This window comes from Octodon degus, unplaced genomic scaffold, assembly GCF_000260255.1.
Source record: "Octodon degus isolate 3935 unplaced genomic scaffold, OctDeg1.0 scaffold00048, whole genome shotgun sequence".
Classification (NCBI taxonomy): Eukaryota; Metazoa; Chordata; class Mammalia; order Rodentia; family Octodontidae; genus Octodon; species Octodon degus.
Window position 1 is genome coordinate 11467506 of NW_004524624.1, and position 17843 is coordinate 11485348.

Here is a 17843-nt window from a genome sequence, read left to right on the forward strand (position 1 = left end):
GTCAAATTGCAGTAGGTAAAATAAAAATTAGATATTATGTACATCTAATGTTGATCATGAGAAACTGGAGCTAAACAACAGTACCCTCCTGGGTGACCCTTCCTTCATCATGACACAGCCCTTCTCTGGAGCTAGGCAGTCACTTGGAGGATGGAGTAGGGAGGGCACTCACCAGCCGCACTCCTGATCCCTACAGCAGTGGCAACAGGGAGGCCTGTGAGCTGATGGGTGGGCTCAAGGTTGAGTTTCCTGGGCACCTTCCACTGGCTCAGGAAACCGCATCACCATCGATACTGCTCTTGTCTCTTCCAGGCTCCTCTGGCGCAGCCTGAGTCCCCAACAGCTTCAGCTGGTGATGAGCCTCGATCTACTCCTGAGTCTGGGGAATCTGACAAGGAGTCAGTTGGCAGCAGTTCTACCAGCAATGAGGGCAACAAGCGGAAAGAGAAATCCAAGCGAGATCGGGAAAAGGACAAGAAGAGAGCAGATTCTGTGGCTAACAAACTGGGCAGCTTTGGCAAAACCTTGGGCAGCAAGCTCAAAAAGAACATGGGAGGCCTGATGCACAGCAAAGGCTCTAAGCCTGGAGGGGTGGGCATTGGGTCAGGGGTGAACAGTGGCACTGAGACACTGGAGAAGAAGAAGAAAAACTCACTGAAGAGCTGGAAGGGTGGCAAGGAGGAGGCAGCTGGGGATGGGCCTGTGTCTGAGAAGTCCACGCTGGAGTGTGTCAGTAATGGAGGGAGCAAGTATAGCCAGGAAGTGATGCAGAGCCTGAGCATTATGAGGATCGCAATGCAAGGGGAGGGTAAATTTATTTTTGTTGGAGCCCTGAAGATGGGTCACCGTCACCAGTATCAGGAGGAGATGATCCAGCGGTACCTTGCTGATGCTGAGGACAGATTCCTGGCAGAGCAGAAGCAGAAGGAGGCAGAGAGGAAGATCATTAATGGAGGGGTAGGGAGTGGGCCTCCTCCAGCCAAAAAACCGGAGCCAGATGGTGGGGAGGAGCAGCTGACTGCGCCCCCAGGAGAGCCCAAGGCAGTGGCCTTCTCAGCTGGCTACCCTGGGGGCTTTACTATCCCTCGGCCTTCTGGGGGTGGGGTCCACTGCCAAGAACCAAGGAGACAGCTGGCAGGGGGTCCTTGTGTGGGGGGCCTACCACCATATGCTACCTTCCCCAGGCAGTGCCCTCCCGGTCGACCTTACCCCCACCAGGACAGCATCCCACCTCCAGAGCCAGGCACTCACTCCAAGGATGGAATTCACAGGGGCACATTGTTGCCAACTCACTTCCGTGTGGCTGATTCCTATAGCAATGGCTATAGGGAACCCCCTGAGCCAGATGGATGGGCTGGAGGTCCCCTGGGGCTTCCCCCAACCCAGACCAAGTGCAAACAACCGAACTGCAGCTTCTATGGACACCCTGAGACCAACAACTTCTGCTCTTGCTGTTATAGGGAAGAACTGAGGAGGAGGGAACGCGAACCCAGTGGGGAGCTGCTGGTGCACAGATTTTGAATGGTGGGACCTTGGAGGGCAAGGGGGCTCAACAAAGTTAAGCTTGACTATTGGCTCATCAAGACCCAGCCCCATGTTGATGGGGCAAGTGCATAAATGTTTGTGGGAGCCTGACTGGAAACTTTTAAGTCTGTGCACATTGAAGTGCTGCCAGGCTGCTAAGAGCAGCTAGGGCTGGATGCTGCCTGAGGGCTGCACTGCTTTCCAGAGCTTGACTTGATGGGACTTAGGAGCCATGAGAGACAGTAGATGGTGATTCGTTCTATAACGTCTTGTGTTCCATCCCAGAACCTAAGGGAAAGTAGTAGGGGAAGGTTTGGTGTGGGTGGGAGGAGGGCAGATGCCAGGGAGGAACAGGTAAAGAATGTTCTCAGTCAAAGACAAGATAGACCAAAGTTCTTTTAGGTTTGGAAGAAATACATGGTGATGGAGCTGGAAGTGTAAGGGAAACAGATACTGAATAGATTTACTGTTGATTTTAATAAGGTATGTGGCAAGGCAGGGCAATACTGTGCACTCTTGGGTACTTGTTAGGGACAGAAAATAGTTAAAATCCCAGTTTATAAAGATGGGAGAGGGAAGAACTTAAAGGGAATTCCCTTCCTCTTAAGTCTTCCTTCTACAATCAGCTGTCATCCATCTAGTTGGAGAGGACGGGTAAGATTGTCCCTGTCTTTTCCTCATCTATTTGAAGGCTAAGCTCGGCTAAATTAAGAAGGTTATGATTTTTTAAAAAAATATTTAAATTTTATTTTAAAAACATTTCCTCTTGAGGAAGAGAGTGTGTTGAGAAGAATGGCTGTTTTGATTTTTCTCCAGGTGAATGGGTGCAGAGTGATTTGTTTTTTAACTACTTAGCAATAACCATAATGGGTTTGAGTGTATAGTACTTTGGGACAGGTTGGGGAAGGACAGATATTTTGGTCAGACTGTTTGAAACCAAACCAAAAACCTATGTAAAGCACTACCATCTTCTGCTGCTGTGTTTCTGTAGAAAGCAACTTATTTTATTGACTAATTTTTTTAAGGAAAAGAAACAAAAAATACCCCAACAAACGAAAACATTTTTAAGAATTATTATTTTTTCCTATTTAAGTGATTCTTTCTCCTTCCTCTCTACTTTTGGAGAATGAATTTAACATCCCGGCTTCTTTTGTTAAGCCATAGTTGACCTTAATCTGTGGTTAGTTTATTAAAATAATAATAATAACATACTTTGTAAGAAAAGCTATTTTTGATATTAGGACTGATGTTGAAACATAGATTGGGGACTTGGGCAATTTATAAAAAGGTAGTTAAAAATATATTTTAGTGAACTATAACCACAGATCACATATTACTCCTGATGAGCCGATCCCTGGCTTAGCCCTGCGTTCCGGGGGTCAGGGATGGGGATGAGGACACAGAAGGGGCGCTCTTCTGCATTTTGCACAAAGCACAAGTCTGCTCTGGCCAGAGCTGTTTCTAAAAGCTTTAAACCAGACCTATCCTGGGCCAGTTTTTCTTTATATATTTTTCTGGTGAAAAACACAAAAAACAAACTATGCAATTATATATATATATATACACTCCGGGGTGCATATACAGAAGGAGAATAAGTGCACTTACGTGTCCAGAATGTTAATTGGGGCTGCTTTTCTGTACTTGGATTTCTCTGTCGAGGCACGTGTTAGTCGCCATCCCGTGGACTGTAATCCGCACATCTGATCTGGGGCACGCGTAGTGTGAAGATGCCTATGTGTGCCGGGGGAACTTACTTGTGTGTGTTCCCTCTGCCCATTCAGGAAACATTTTCATTTCATTTGCCCTTTGGTAACAAAGTCAGCCAAGATTTTCTCAGTGGAACTACTTTTAGAAAGGTTCTTTTCTCCATAACAGACTTGAAAATCACTTTGCAAACTGCTGGTCTGTCGATTCAATCATTTCATATGGCTGTGAAGTGTTAGGCTTCTATTGGACAGTAAGGTGGTTTTAAGGAAGCAGGCTTCACAGGAGGGTTTATGGTATTTCTGGGCAGAGCTGACAGCTGAGACAAGCACTCCCCTTATATGCAGAATTTAAAAGGGCACTCAGTAATCAATAACACTTGAAAAAAATTTAGAACTTTAAAAAAAAATCAAAATCCATGCTGAACACAGTATCAAAATTTTAAAGACTAGGCTCACTGGCACATACGTGTAATGCCTGCACTCCGGAGGTTGAGCCTGTGAGTTCCAGACCACCCTGAACTTAGTGATTCCCTGTCTCAAAAAGAAAAACTAAGAAAATTAAGACTGGATCTGACAGAACCAGAAATAGTATGTGGGAAGCAAGATTGGAGGAACACCTATAGGATGATTCCTGTCTTTATATTTTGATACATTGTTCATCATGAGTGCTACATTTTTATTTGTAATGCATATTGCACTGAAATAGTGTTTATCTTGGTTTTTGAGTTTTTATGCATCCCTCATTTTGTACCCTAGGTGAATGCCTTGTTCACCCTGCTCTTGCCCATTTCTGGGGTTTGAATGACACTGGTCAGACCACCCGGTGAGGCCTCTCTGTCCCTAAGTGCACAGCTTGCTTCTCCCACAGAACTGTCAGGAGGGCTCTGGCCTGGACCAAGTGGCTGGGAGCAGCCAGGGGGTTCCCAGAGAGAAAGCCAGGGAAGACAATTCTCCACTGGACTGCTGGGTTTGGACTTGATTTATTATTAGATTTAGCTAACACTTCTGTTTTTAAAAACAGGAAAATGAGCAAAAGTAGAAACCTTGTATCATGTTTGTTTTTATTTATAAGTTCCCCAATTCCCTTTGTCCTCAAAGGAAAAAAGATAGAAATTCAGGGGAGGGGAAGGGAGTCCTGAGGCGACTATGATAAAGTAGGGCTTTAGGCCTTATAGCTTTTTATTAATAAATTATTTTTTACTTGAGAAGGTAACTAGTAAGGCTTTGGAAAACTTCATTCTAAGGATGAGGGACTCTGAGACAATGGATATTTTAAAAATAGGGAATACTAAAGTTTGTTTTGGATTATCCTTTTGAGGAGGATTTGGGTAGGATGTTTTAAGGAATAATGCCTGGGAAATCAAGGTAGACAAAGATCACTTCATATTTTGGAAAGATGAATGGGCTATGCAGTCCTGTGCAGTAGCATGTTGGAGCTGAGGGAGAGGGTTACACGGCATGTACTCAAAAGTATAAAGATTCTTGGTGCTGGGCAAGGTGGCACTTGCCTGTAATCAGCACTTGGGAAGCTGAGGCAAAAAAATTGGCTGGCAAGTACAAGGCTAGCCAGAGCTACATAGTGAGTTCACGGCCATGAAGAACTTCATAGCAAAACCCAGTCTCAAACCAAAAAAACAAAACAAAATCCGCAAACAACAATAACAAAACTCCCTTGACTCATGAGAGTATGTGAGTGAAGGGGGACCCTGTAATCCCTGGTGAAGCATGACATTATCTCAGGCTTCAATTTTAAGTGCACTTAGTTCCTTTAATCAGGGCATCTGAGGTACCTACTGAAATTTTTAATGGGAAGGGGAGATTTTCAGGGTTATTTCCTCCCCTTCAGAAACAGGGCTACCCTGTATGCTATATTTATCTCATCCCCAGTAGAGCAAATATACTACAGGATAAGCCCCCCAATCCTCTGCTGGTTTTAGTTAGGGAAGTCTCCATACTGATTTTAATCAGCAAAATACATTTTTAAAAAGAGTCAGCTGGGTGTGGTGGTTTGTGCATGTAATTCTTCTACTTGGGAGGCTGAGGCAGGAGGATTGCGTGAGTGTGAGGCCAGCTTGAAGTACGTAATAAGATCCTGTCTCAAAATCTGTAAGGAGTAGGGGATGATGTTAAAAGTCAGTGCTGTGCAGGGCATTGGAGTGAACATATCTCTGTCCCCAAAGTAAAGCTCACAGACCAATAAAAAAAAAAAAAATAGCAACAACTTTGTGTTGTATCTTTGGGAAATGATAAGCTGGAAAGAAGGGAGTTGGCTCTCAAAGATTTCTGAGAACCTAGCTTTTACTGTCATGTCCAAGGTTCTCATCACATTTTTTCTTAATAAAGGAACATTTCAGAGATGTTGTCTCTAGTTACTCAGACACCTCTAGACGCCGTGTCTTTTTTCTCCGAGCCAATTGAACAACCACACGAGTCCCTTTCCAGCCTGAGGTCACCCACCCCTCAGCTTTTTGTCATTCCACGTTGCCTGGGGCCTTTCAGCTCCAGACTGGGTGAGTCATACAGTGTGGTCTCTTCAGAGGAAGACACAGCCAGTTTGGCCCCTTTACTTAAGCTGATATAATAGGCTGTATTGCGTCCCTGTCCCCACATAGACTTTCTCCATGCCGCCTCCTTTTGCTAGTCCAGCTGGTAAGGAGCAGTAGGAAAGAGCAACCGAGGCTGGTGCTGAGTGGGGGTGGGGAAGGACCTTGGCCTCTCCGTGCTTGTAACTGCATCGGTGACTCAGTCTGTGAGTCACTCAGCTCCACCTCCCAACAGCCTTCACTCCTGGCTCAAACCTGCAACTGGAGCAGGATTCTGAAAATGGAAAAACTGATACAGCCTCTTGCCCTCTCCACCCTTTCTCTTACTGGGGCGTGTTGGAGTGGAGAGAGGTATAGTCTTCCGGTTACTTGGCTCCCAGCTGCTGTACCCCTTGCATTACTGGCTAGGTGCTGATCCAAGGCATCCCCTTTGTCTTCTCATTCCCCTAACGTTTTTTCTTTCTATTCTGCTGCTGCTCCCATACCTCAAAATAGAACGAGGATCTCATGGTGAGGTGGCAAGAAGGAAAATGGATACCATACTGCGATTTTAAGATCGCGGCACATTCTTCTATGCTGTTACTACTTTGCGACAGCCTGGGACTTAGCGTCTTCCCGCAGGACGCGGGGCTGCGAGGGTGCTCAGCAGCCTTCATGACTGCTGCAGTCCGTCTTCTGGGCCCCTTCTAGCAGGTGTGCACGTCTGTGTTCCAGACCGACTCCCTGGCTCACAGCATCATCATTTCCACAGTGCCCGCCGGGACGGGGAGCTATAAAGCTGAGGCCGGAAGGGCGTGTGTGCTGGGGGCAGGGAGTTGAATGTCACTTTGGAAAATGGGCCCCCATCTAAAGTTGTTGCCTTGTACAAACAACAATAAAACAGCAGCTCATTAAATCTTACTTTGTATTTTATTTCCTGTCTTTTTTCATGCCTAAGCATTTTTTTTTGTATTGCTGCCCCCAAGACATCTCGGGCTGCATCTGTTACTTGCCTCGCACCCCACCCCCACCTTTGCTTCTTGGGTTGCAGGGGTAAGGGAGGGGGGCTGCGGTCGTGGAACTGAAGATCGGGAACATGAAACATTCATTCAGAGATCTGGTGTCCCCGCGGGAGGGCGGGGTCACGTGCGGGTGGGCTTTTCTTGCCCCCGCCTGGGATCCGAGGGGGGCGCCCGGGTGTTCCGCGAGACGGGTCGTCGGGGAGATGCTCCCGACCTCGGCTCTCCCGCACCCGGCATGTGCTGGCAGTGACCTGGGCGCCTCAGCTGCTTCGCGCTTCTGCTGAGGAAAATGTGTTTCACATTCTGGCGCAGGAGGTACACAGACTTTCTGATCAGCTTCCTCCCTCAATCTTGCGGCTCCCTGACATCTTAAGTCTGGTTCCGATTTGCTTTCCCTCCTCAATCACTTTTGGTAGGTTAATCAGAGAGGCAGTTAAGAGGGCTGAACTACTTCGTATTTCTACCCTACCTCCTTTCACTCACTCGCGGGCGCTCGCGCGCATACACACACACACACACACACACACACACACACACACACACTCACACACACACACACACACTCACACACACACACACTCACACACACACGGTTTCTCAGGGAAAGGAAGCCATCACTGAAAGTCTGGAGAGGTGGTCCCAGTTATTCCACTTTAATAATCAGTGTATTGCTGGGCGTAGTGGTGCACACCTGTAATCCCAGCACTCAGGAAGCTGAAACAGGAGGATCATCACTGTGAGTTCAAGGCCAGCCTGAACTACACAGTGAGGCCCTGTCTAAAAAAACAAAAACATTACTGACCCCCGCAATCCTCAATACTCATGATAGAAAGAGAATAGACTGTGGGATTGGGGGTAAACGAGGGAGTCCGGTTTTTCCTGTGTTCCTCATTTTTCACTTTTTCCGAAGTTCCTCCATTTCCTTTCTACTTTTCCAAGACAGTGTGTTCTCCTTTAAGGGGCTGGGCAGCTCCCCGCCCTCTCCAGAGTCGGAGACTGAAGTTTCCGAGGAGCCTGCTCTGGTTGGGCTGCTCACACCTTTCAAAAGCCCCCACATTGTGCTCTTTCCTCTAGTGTCCTTCCATGTGCCCCACTGTTTAATCTTTTTCTCAACTGTAAGATTCACCCCCTTCCCAGAGGGACTGAGCATCCTTAGGGTTTCCTACCTTTAATGCTCCATCCCTGGATGGAGCCAGAGAAATGTGGTGGGGGGGCCGGGGCCAGAGTTTCAACCTTGCCTCCCAGAAGGAGGAGCCAGAGGTAGGGGTAAGGAGAAGGATTGGGGGGCGTTAAGGGAGGGGTGCATGGGGATGCCGTGGAGAGGAGGGGGAGGAGATCAGAGGAGGGTGTGTCCGCCCATGGAGCTTGGTCGGTCTATTTCACAGTCTCAAGTTCGTGGTCTCATTACCCATTAACTAGCCCTTCCCTGTAGTGTCTGCCAGTCCCAGTCCAGAGCTCTCACAGATACAGATCTCAGTTTCCCCCAGTCTGAGTGTAGGCCTCTAAAGGGGGCTGCTGATGGGGATGCCAGACCCCAGGGTTCAGGATACCTAGGATTAAAGCTGTACCCTTCTCAGCTCTCTGGATTGAAGTCTGCCCAGGGAAGTAGGATGCCAGAACACAGGAGTCGTCAGCCAGGCAGCTGCCTGGCCTCCGGATACCTCCCAGGTAATGATCTGATCTCCTGCAAGCCCTCCAATTCCATCCCATCCCAGCTCTCTTCCTGCCCTCACCAAAGACCTCTGCAGTCATTTCCTGGCTCAAAATGTTCCTGTCTGAGGTGTGCTGCCTCTCTGTCCAGGTGTGGCTGAGAGCTTGGACCTTACTGTTCCCTCTCTTTTCTTGACCCTGTTCCCTCTTTTTTCATTTAATAACTGAGTGTCTACTGTATGTCAGGCCCTGGTCTATATGCTATTCTGGTTATAAAGATTTAAAAAAACCCAACATACTTTTTCCTCAAATTTGTGAGTTCAGGGAAGGATTTTAATCTTCCCTCTCTGTATCCTCATTTAAGAGGAATAGATATATACAATATGGGTGACACTGGGGACAGTCATAACTTGGCATCCCTTCTTCCTTCTTAGGGGAGCAGATACTAGCATGGGCCCCAGGGCTGAGGAAAGGACTGGAACCCGAATTGCCTGGAACCCTGATATGCACCAACTTTAGGGTTACTTTCCAGCCCTGTGGATGGCATCGGAGTCAGGTGAAATGATTAGGGCCACAGACAAGACACAGTGAAATGGGTAAGGAGTCTAGGTAGATTTAGACAAAAGGGTAAAGGGCTGTCTTTGGAATGCCTTACAGATAGTCAAAGGGGATTATATTTGGGCCAGCTGTGGGGGTGCACCCTGATGCTCCTGATGCTGAAGCAGGAGGATCACCAGGAGTTCGAGGCCAGCCTGGACTACATAGTGATTCAAGGCCAGCCTGCAGGACAACATGACACCCTATCTCAAAAGGGTGTGTGTGTGATTATTTTTAGGAGAGCTCTCGCTAGAGGGGAGTTGAGTCATCAAGGTAGAGAAAGGAGGGTCATTTCAGGTGTCTGTGTCATCGTTCATATGCTTCCTCCAGGACACTCCCCTGAGCAGTGAATATGATTTTGCCTTGGTCAACGTTGGGCGATTAGAGGCTAGTAAGTCTGGGGGCTTAACAGGGTGGAGGAGCCTCTGTCTTCCATGCTGAGTGGGAAGATCTCCCAGAGGGATGAGGTGTTTACAGAGCTTTCTAACTCTGCTTTAGTGAGTGGCTTGTCACGGGTTCAGCTCCTCCGTCCAGGGTCACAGCTTAAATTTATACCTGAAGAGATTCTGATTCATGGCCGAGACTTCCGACTGCTGAGGGTTGGTTTTGAGGCCGGAGGACTAGAACCCCAGGCTTTTCAGGTAAGGGGCTCTGAACCTGAAGATCCCTCCTCTTCTTGGAATTTGGGGGTCCTCTTCCTGGCCCTTCCTGATTCTCTCCTGTCCTTCAGGGTCTCTCTCATCATTCCTGCTGTTTCCCTCCTCAAGCAGAGGCTGAAAGGCTGAGAGAAGCTTCTGCCAGTTAGCAGCAGTGTGGCTGTTGGCGAGTCTGAAAAATGGGAAGGGTTGGATAGTATGCCAAAAGTCCTTCCAGGATTTAATTTTATGATTTGATGGTTTTATGTTTTATGTATTTGGTACAGGGTCTCACTGCACTGATCGGATTTGTAGTGATCCTTCTCCCCAGAGCTGGGATTATAGGCATGTGCTACCATGCCAGCTCTTGGTGGGGAGAGGGCTCAGTGAGCCTAGGGGCAGGGCCAGCACATGGTGCCTAGATTGAACCCTGGTCCCTGGGCTTGCCTAAGCAGGTGCTTAGTCTGCTGAGCTATCTTGCCGGCCCTTAATTAAAACAGCAAAAAAATTTTTTTTTTTTTGGCAGAACTGGGGATTGAACTCAGGCTCTTACGCTTGCCAGGGAAGCACTCATTCCACTGAGCCATCTCCCCAGCCCTAAAAGAACAAATTTAGTTTAGCCTTAAATTTGTTCTTCTAATCCCAGTCCCCATGACTTGTGGGTGCTCCCTTTTCTGGGATCTACTTTTGCTACTCTTTTCTTTCTTTCTTTTTTTTTTTAATTTTTATTTTATTTATGTGTGTGTGTGTGTGTGTGTGTGGCCAGCTCAGCCCACCAGGGGGCGGGGCTGGCTGGCATGTGGTGCTGGGGGATTGAACTGGGGTCCCTGTGCTTTGCTGAGCTTGTTCTAAGTAGGTGCTTTAGACCACTGAGCCATCTCACCAGCCCTGCTACTCTTTTCTATTGGTGGTAAAGATGGAAGAACACATGGCCTCCGCTTCCTTTTTATTTCTTTAGCCTAACACGAAAGGATGGGATGTGCTTTTTTCTACAGGTGACCATGGCCATTGTCCAGGCCAGAACTCGGAGCAGTCAAACCCAGCTGCATGTGGGGATAGCTCAAAGGAAAGCTGGTGAGTGAGGGTGCTTTAGGGTAAAGAAAGAGTAGAGTTCAAAAAAGTGGGGCTGGCTGAGCACAAACGGGGTGAGAGGCTGCCTCTGGTTCCTCCTCCTCCTCTGTGCCTCACTCCTGCCCAGCTCAGGGTTCTGGCCCCAGAAAGCCACCTATACCTCTATTGGAGACAATGGAAGACTGGGAAAGTGAGCAGAAGCAGCAGGGAGCCAGAAGCTGGAGGGTCAGCACTGTCAATGAGAGGTTCGACATAGCTACCAGGTGATCTCCCAGGCCACCCCAACCCTGCCACCCTTCCAACTCTCCCATAGTTCCTTGAGCCTCTGAAATTAGGACTTCCTGTAAATCCCCACCCACCCCAGTGCATCTATGAAGCTATTCTTGTTATTTCCTTGCTCTCCAGACCTGATAGCCCTCAGATCTCCCAACTAGGTTCCTTGTATTAACAGCTTTAATTTTAATGAGGTCACTGAGCCAAGCTGTGACATCATCTCAATTTCACAGCCTTCCCCGCTACTTCTGGGTCCCTAACAGAACTCTGGATAGCGAGGTCAGGAGAACATTTGGCCACTTCCATCAGGGCCGTGGACCGGTCAGTGTAAGGGTTAGGGTGATGACTGGGGATGGGAGGGGAGGACACAGGGACAGTGTGGGTGGGAGTTTCCAGAGGTCACTGTGAAAGTCAGGGTTGCTTGGAGCTAGTGTCTCCCACAGTGACCTTTTTCTGGCCCCTCTGAAGCGCCTGTCCTGGCATCACCCTGGGGGCAGTGATCTTCTCCGCTGTGGAGGTTTCTATGCAGCCAGTGACCCCAACAAGGAGGATATTAGGTAAGGAGGCTTGGCGGGAATACTCAAGCGTTAGGTGCTCAGGGCAGATTTATTTTGCTCTCCTTATTTTGCCCTCTTTCCTCCAGAGCACTGGAGTCAATGCTCCAGGCCGGGCATTCTGATGTCGTCCTGGTAGACACGATGGATGAGCTGCCCAGCCTTGCAGATGTCGAGCTTGCCCACCTGAAGCTGAGGGCCCTCTGCCTGCCTGGTGAGAGTAACCTCTGGCCTCTTACCCCTAGGTCTGCTGACTCTGATCCTTTTGTCTGATCCCAGTCCCCATGACCTGTGGGTGCTCCCTTCTTGGGATCTGTTTTTGCTGCTTTTCTCTATTGGTGGTAAAGACATGGAGGAACACATGGCCTCCACTTTCTTTCAGCCCAGTGATCCATAGTCCCTCCCCACCACCCCAACCCAAGGTATTGGGGATTGAACCTAGGGCCTCTGCACAGAACTACAACCCCAGCCCAGTTTGTTTTCTGAAACAAGTTCTCTTACTTGGGATCCTCTTACCTCGGCTTCAGGAGTGCTGGGTTTATAGAACTGTGCTACTACACCCAACTTCTATCTCCTACAGATTTATTGTCTTTTCTTGCCCCAACTCACTCTTTTAAAACAGCTTTATACAATTCTATGAAACTTAACCCATCTTAAATATGCAACAAATCTTAATATATTTACAATGAGGACCCATCAACAATTTTTATGGTGCTGGGAAGTGAACCCAAGGCCTTGCACATGCTAGGCAACTATTCTATCTGGGTTACATCCCCAAGTATGTGATTTAATTTTAGAAAACTCATGGCCGTTTGCTTTTCATTCTTACCCTCACCCCTAGGTAATCACTACTTGGCTCTTCTTAACCCATCAGCTTAAAGCCCTTAGTTTTGAGTTCTGATTGCTTTGCCCTTCTGGCCCCTCTACTCTCTGACAGACTCTTCTGTGTCTGAGGATAAGTGGCTGTCAGCCTTGGAAGGAACGCGATGGCTGGACCTCATCAGGTACCCATCTCCCTGCTCTAATTGCAGTTTCCCAGCCTTTCGATAATGTGAACGGCCTTTGATGAACACTTTTTGGATTCACAAGAAGACTGCAGGGGGCCTGGCCCTCTTATTGCTATTTGTTTCTCAATAAAATAAAAAAAAATTCCTAAGGAAAAAAAAAAAAAAAAAGAAGACTGCAACTGCTGCTTCTTAGAAGGAGCAGTATTTCAGTCTACCTCTGTTCCCCTCATGGCCTGTTACTCCTTTCTCCCAGGCTCATTATTCACCCTCTTCTTCCTTCCTTGCTCCTTTAGGTCTTGTCTTCGTAAGGCCAGTGATGTTTCAGTTTTAGTGACATCCAGAGTTCGTTCTGTGGTACTTCAAGGTGAGTTCTTTGGGTCAGTCTGTTTCCTCTCCACACCTAACTGGATTCTGCTGAGGGCATGAGATTTGTCAGGCCCCCTGTCCTCTTCTAGTGCTAGCAACCTCCTCTCCTGTTGCTAGGAATTACTCAGAGCGAGCTGTAATTCTTCATCCTTCCCAACTTGCTCTGCCTCCCACTGGTTTGTTCTCCTTAAACAGAGGCTGTTCAGACCCCTTGTCCCACCCTTCAATCAGTAGAGGGGAACTGTGCTAGGTGGAGGGTGGTTTAAAAACTGATTGTGCTTCTCACATGTGAAACTGGGTATTTCAGTCTAGGTGGAGTCTACGAAGTGAATCATTCAAGCTCTTTGTTTTTTCTTCACTTCTATGTGCCTTCTCGACCCTGCCAATCCCCCATCTTTTTGCCTCTATGCCCCTCACTTCTCTTTGCCCTATTTCTTCTTCTCATTCTCTCCTGCTCTAGCTTCGTGGACTTCCCTTCTTTGTCCCTTCTTCCTCCTATCACCCAGAACGCGGTGATCGTGATCTCAATGGCCTCCTCTCTTCACTCGTCCAGCTGCTTTCAGCCCCTGAAGCCCGAACTCTGTTTGGCTTCCAAGCACTAGTGCAGCGAGAATGGGTGGCAGCTGGACACCCCTTCCTGACCCGGCTCGGGGACACTGGGGCCAGTGAAGAGGTGAGAACAATCTGGGGGGATGGTAGGGCATTGCTAAGGAAGGAAGGGGATGAGAAAAGCACAGAGTCTAATCCACAGAAGGCGAATTGGGCGAGAAGGGTCCCAAGGTTAGGCTGAGCTTAAAGACCCAGACAGTGAGGCCTCACCAGCACCATTACCTTCTGCTCAAGACTGCTCCTGACCTCCAGTGTCCTGTTCCCCGTGTCTCCATTATCCTTCTTCTGTATGTTTCCATGATCCCTCTGACCTCTGAATGTCTCTTCTAGGCTCCAGTGTTTCTTCTCTTCCTTGACTGTGTCTGGCAGCTCCTCCAGCAGTTTCCAACGGAGTTTGAATTCTCTGAGTTTTTCCTTCTTGCTCTCCATGATAGCGTCAGGGTTCCTGATACCCTTACCTTCCTGAGAAATACCCCCTGGGAGCGTGGGAAGCAGAGTGCACAGGTCAGTGACATCTAGTTTTGATTTTTTTCTCCCACGAGGTGTTTTATAAGTGAGCCCCGTGGCAGGGAGGGATAAATTGATGCTCATTTTTCAGAATTAGACTTGTGCTTTATATATGAAGCCTGAAATAGATGAGAATTCCATGATTTGTCTCTAGATTTGGAGGATTATATATAGCTTTTGTTTAATCATCCTTTTTCTTGATTTCTCTATGTAGTTTAACTCCTACACACAAGTTTACACTCCAGAGTTCTCCCAGCCTCCAGCTGAGAGTGCTGCTAACTTGAAGCTGTCTGTTTGGGACTGGGATTTACGCTACAGCAATAAACAGATATTACAATTCCATAACCCTGGCTATGCCCCGAAACACTGCCCACATTCCTGGTTTCCTAGACAGCAGGTGAGGTGTCTAAACTTACTAAATGCTCGATTCCCCCAGGCTTATGTTCCTAGAAGGTAGAAAGACAATGTCTGAACTCCTCAGGGGAATATATCTTACTCTTGTACAGCTATTGCTTAAGAGTCCCTGTCACCATGAAGATAGAAGCCCTAGAAAGGCGGGGGCCATCTTTTTTGTCTCCCTTGTTTCCATTTATTAGTCTTTCTGTCTCATGCTCACATTATTTATTTATTTATTTATTTATTTATTTATTTATTTATTGTGTGTGTGTGTGTGTGTGTGTGTGTGTGGCCAGCTCAGCCCACCAGGGGGCGGGCTGGCTGGCATGTGGTGCTGGGGGATTGAACCGCGGTCCCTGTGCTCTGCTGAGCTTGTTCTAAGTAGGTGCTTTAGACCACTGAGCCATCTCACCAGCCCTCATGCTCACATTTTATAGGTTTCTCTAAAATCAACTTTAATCAGCTCTGAGCTCTAGTTGAAGCCTAATGAAGAGGGTAGATGAGAGTTCTGTCAGGGAGAGCAGAAGTTCTGAGGGGGAGGCCTGTAGTTTCTGTAACTAGTGCAATGGGTGGGTGGTAGCTGGACACCTCCTTTGTGACCCAGACTGGGGAAACTGGGGTTATCTCATTTTATCAATTGTTGGCTAACATCACTTTCCCCTTTAGCCAAACCTCATGGTTCCTGGTCCCCCAAATTCTATGTGGCTCTTCTCTAGAGGGGCCCTAACCCCCCTGAATCAGCTCTGTCCTTGGCGAGACAATCCCTCCCTGCTGGCAATGTCTTCTCGATGGCTCCCTCGACCTGCTAGCTCCTCTGAAAGCCTGGCTGATCAGGAGTGGGGACTCCCCTCACACTGGGGAGCCTGCCCTTTACCTCCAGGGCTACTGCTGCCTGGATATTTGGGACCTCAGATCAGGCTCTGGAAACGCTGCTACCTGAGGGGAAGGCCTGAGATCCAGGTAAGAAGATACGGCTTGGGAGTGGGAGAAGGGGCATGGCCACTGAACTAGACAGAGCTGCAAAGGCAGCAGCAAGATTGGAATGTGGAGTACTGGTCCCAGCTGTTATCCATAGAGCAGTTCTGGGATGGGGTAGGGGTGGTTGTAACAGGTGAGCAGTTCTGGGGTGGGGGCGGGGGTGGTTGTAACAGGTGAGAAAAACTGATTGCGGCTTAGATTCAGTAGAAGTTAGGGCATCATTGGAAGGCAAAAGTACATTCAAGATACCAGAAGTAACGGACAGATAATAGAAGCAGAAAGCTAGAGCTGCAATAACATTCCTCTCCACTCTTTCCCTCATTCTCAGATGGGGCTCTCAGCTCCCACAATCACTGGCCTCCAGGATGAGCTCTCCCAGCTTCAGGAGTTATTAAAGAAATGGACATCAAGAATATCTCCTGAAGATCATTATGACAAAAGAGATCCAAATACCATTCTCCCCCAGTCCTGCTGACTGGCGCGGTCAGAGGCAGGACAGAGGAGGATCTGGGGTGAGGAAGGGCCAATGTAACTGCAGTTTTGCCTATCTGGCCACGGCCTGTTTTCACATTCCAGCTCTTAAACAAGAACACTTTGTAGATTCAGTTTCTACAGCAGATGGCGGTGCCAACCTCCAGCTCTTGTGTTTTCTTTGGTTCCTAAAAATATTTTTGTTCTGATTTGAAGAATTAAGAAAAACTATCTGAAAAGGTGAATCTCATCTCTTTTGGATCATGCTGTTAAAATCATGAGATCAGCGATACTGTTCCTAATCCCCAAAAAGATGGCCTAGAGACCTCATTCTCACCCCTTCCTGCTGCAGCTGCCATGATTCCAGTTTCTATTTTTTCCCTTACAGTTTTCTGTGGGAATAAGGTAGATACAGGAGACGCCCTCTCCTTTTCTGGCTTTTTCTTTCTTTTTTTTTTTTTAGTGGCGTTTCTATTAAAGGAGTTTATTAAAGGGCAGTATTTCTACACTTTGCTGGCGTTGCTTATTGTGATTAAATAATTCTAGGTGCCAAAGAATAATGTTGGGGCTGGGGTCAGAACAGGAAAGCACCCACATTTCTGCCACAGAAATAAGGGAATTGAGCAAGTGCAGCGCTGCAGAATTCACATAAAATTTAAAAAGCTTTTTTCCCCTGTATCGTTCATTTAGAGGTCGATGGGACAAGAGTATAGTAAAATATTCCTGTAGATGTGTTCTGGAGGTTGGGGCGCAAGCTTCGATTCCAAACACCCCCAATCCTTGGTCACAACCAGAATTGAAGCCTCAGCATCCAGCCCAGACATCACTCCAACTCAGACGCGGCGTAACCTCCTCCTAGTAGGAAAATAAAACACGTGGGGCCCAAGGCAGAGCTGCGGGGCCTGGATAGATGGCAGCCGAGCCCACAGGTTGGAGCTGGGGGCTTCCTCAGCATGCTCTCCTCTTCGGGTACTAAAAGAAGGATCACTTGGCTACAACCATAGGAAGAAGCCCTGTTATTTTAGCTTTTGGATTTACACTTTTGGGTGGAGTGTAAAATCTTTAAAAGACTTAAGAGAGTCTGAATTTCCGTTTTACCCCCAGCACCGGGAGGCGTCGCCCAGTCAAACTGAAACCCACAGCCACACACCGCGTCCCTCCGCCTCAGCGGCGCCTAAGATGGCCGCGCCCGCTCCCGGCCCCGCCCCCACAAGGTCCTTCCGCACCCCCCCTACCCCGCCTTCGCCCCGGAAGCGGAAGTAGTAATTGAGGTCAGCAGGCGGGGCTACCGGTTGGCGACGGCGGGAGCTCCTTCGCCATGGCTGCGGGGCCGATATCCGAACGGAATCAGGGTAACTGAAAGGGACGAATCCTGAATGGACCCAGAGGGGCTGAGATGCCCTGACTAGCGACAGCAGCGTTTCTGTCAGTCAGGGAGACCAGAGCCTTCGGCTGCAGTGAGGCCGGCCCTCGCGTTTTCTGGGGGCGGGGTGGTTGGGTGCAGGCTGAGGCCTGTGTGTGTGATGCTTCTGCGATTAGTCCCTTTCTGTTTGCTCACCAGAAAGGAAACGAGATTAAGGAGAAACCCAGTGAGAATGACAAAATCTGCAGGAGAATATAAATTATATTTTTAGAAGATTCTCTGGGTCCTAGGAAGTTCATGTGCTTAATCTTAACTTTTTTTTTTTTTTTGGCCTCTACCCCCATCCCTACCCCTAATTTCCCTCCCTTCCTGGATTCTGGCTTCATGTTCCCATCACCTTCCTTCCTGTTATTCTCACCCTGCCCTCACCATCTGCCTCCCTTCCTCCCTCGTTCCTTCTAGATGCTACTGTGTACGTGGGGGGCCTTGACGAGAAGGTTAGTGAACCACTGCTGTGGGAACTCTTTCTCCAGGCCGGGCCGGTAGTCAACACCCATATGCCAAAGGACAGAGTTACTGGCCAGCACCAAGG

At 48.2% G+C, this 17843-nt stretch overlaps 2 protein-coding genes across 4 annotated transcripts in view; both read left to right on the top strand.

Moving 5' to 3' along the window:
• The window catches only part of Otud7b (OTU deubiquitinase 7B), a 69879-nt gene extending 65095 nt beyond the window's left edge, over positions 1–4784 (top strand). For all 3 annotated transcript variants that reach the window (XM_004632406.2, XM_023716483.1, XM_023716484.1), the window contains one exon: positions 313–4784. In XM_004632406.2, the coding sequence (XP_004632463.1) occupies positions 313–1521 (1209 nt within the window). In that variant the 3' untranslated portion in view covers positions 1522–4784. The remainder of the gene's footprint in view (positions 1–312) is intronic.
• Positions 4785–6982: 2198 nt separating this feature from the next.
• Positions 6983–16140, top strand: Mtmr11 (myotubularin related protein 11). Its single transcript, XM_023716570.1, is given in 18 exon segments — positions 6983–7089; positions 8352–8442; positions 8859–8980; positions 9352–9412; positions 9520–9662; positions 10652–10730; positions 10855–10990; positions 11234–11321; positions 11469–11557; positions 11644–11768; positions 12492–12558; positions 12855–12925; positions 13434–13600; positions 13867–14040; positions 14258–14440; positions 15106–15399; positions 15746–15875; positions 15878–16140. Coding segments are annotated over 17 exon segments (2043 nt in total). The 5' UTR covers positions 6983–7089; positions 8352–8384; the 3' UTR covers positions 15934–16140.
• The last annotated feature ends 1703 nt before the right edge of the window (positions 16141–17843 follow it).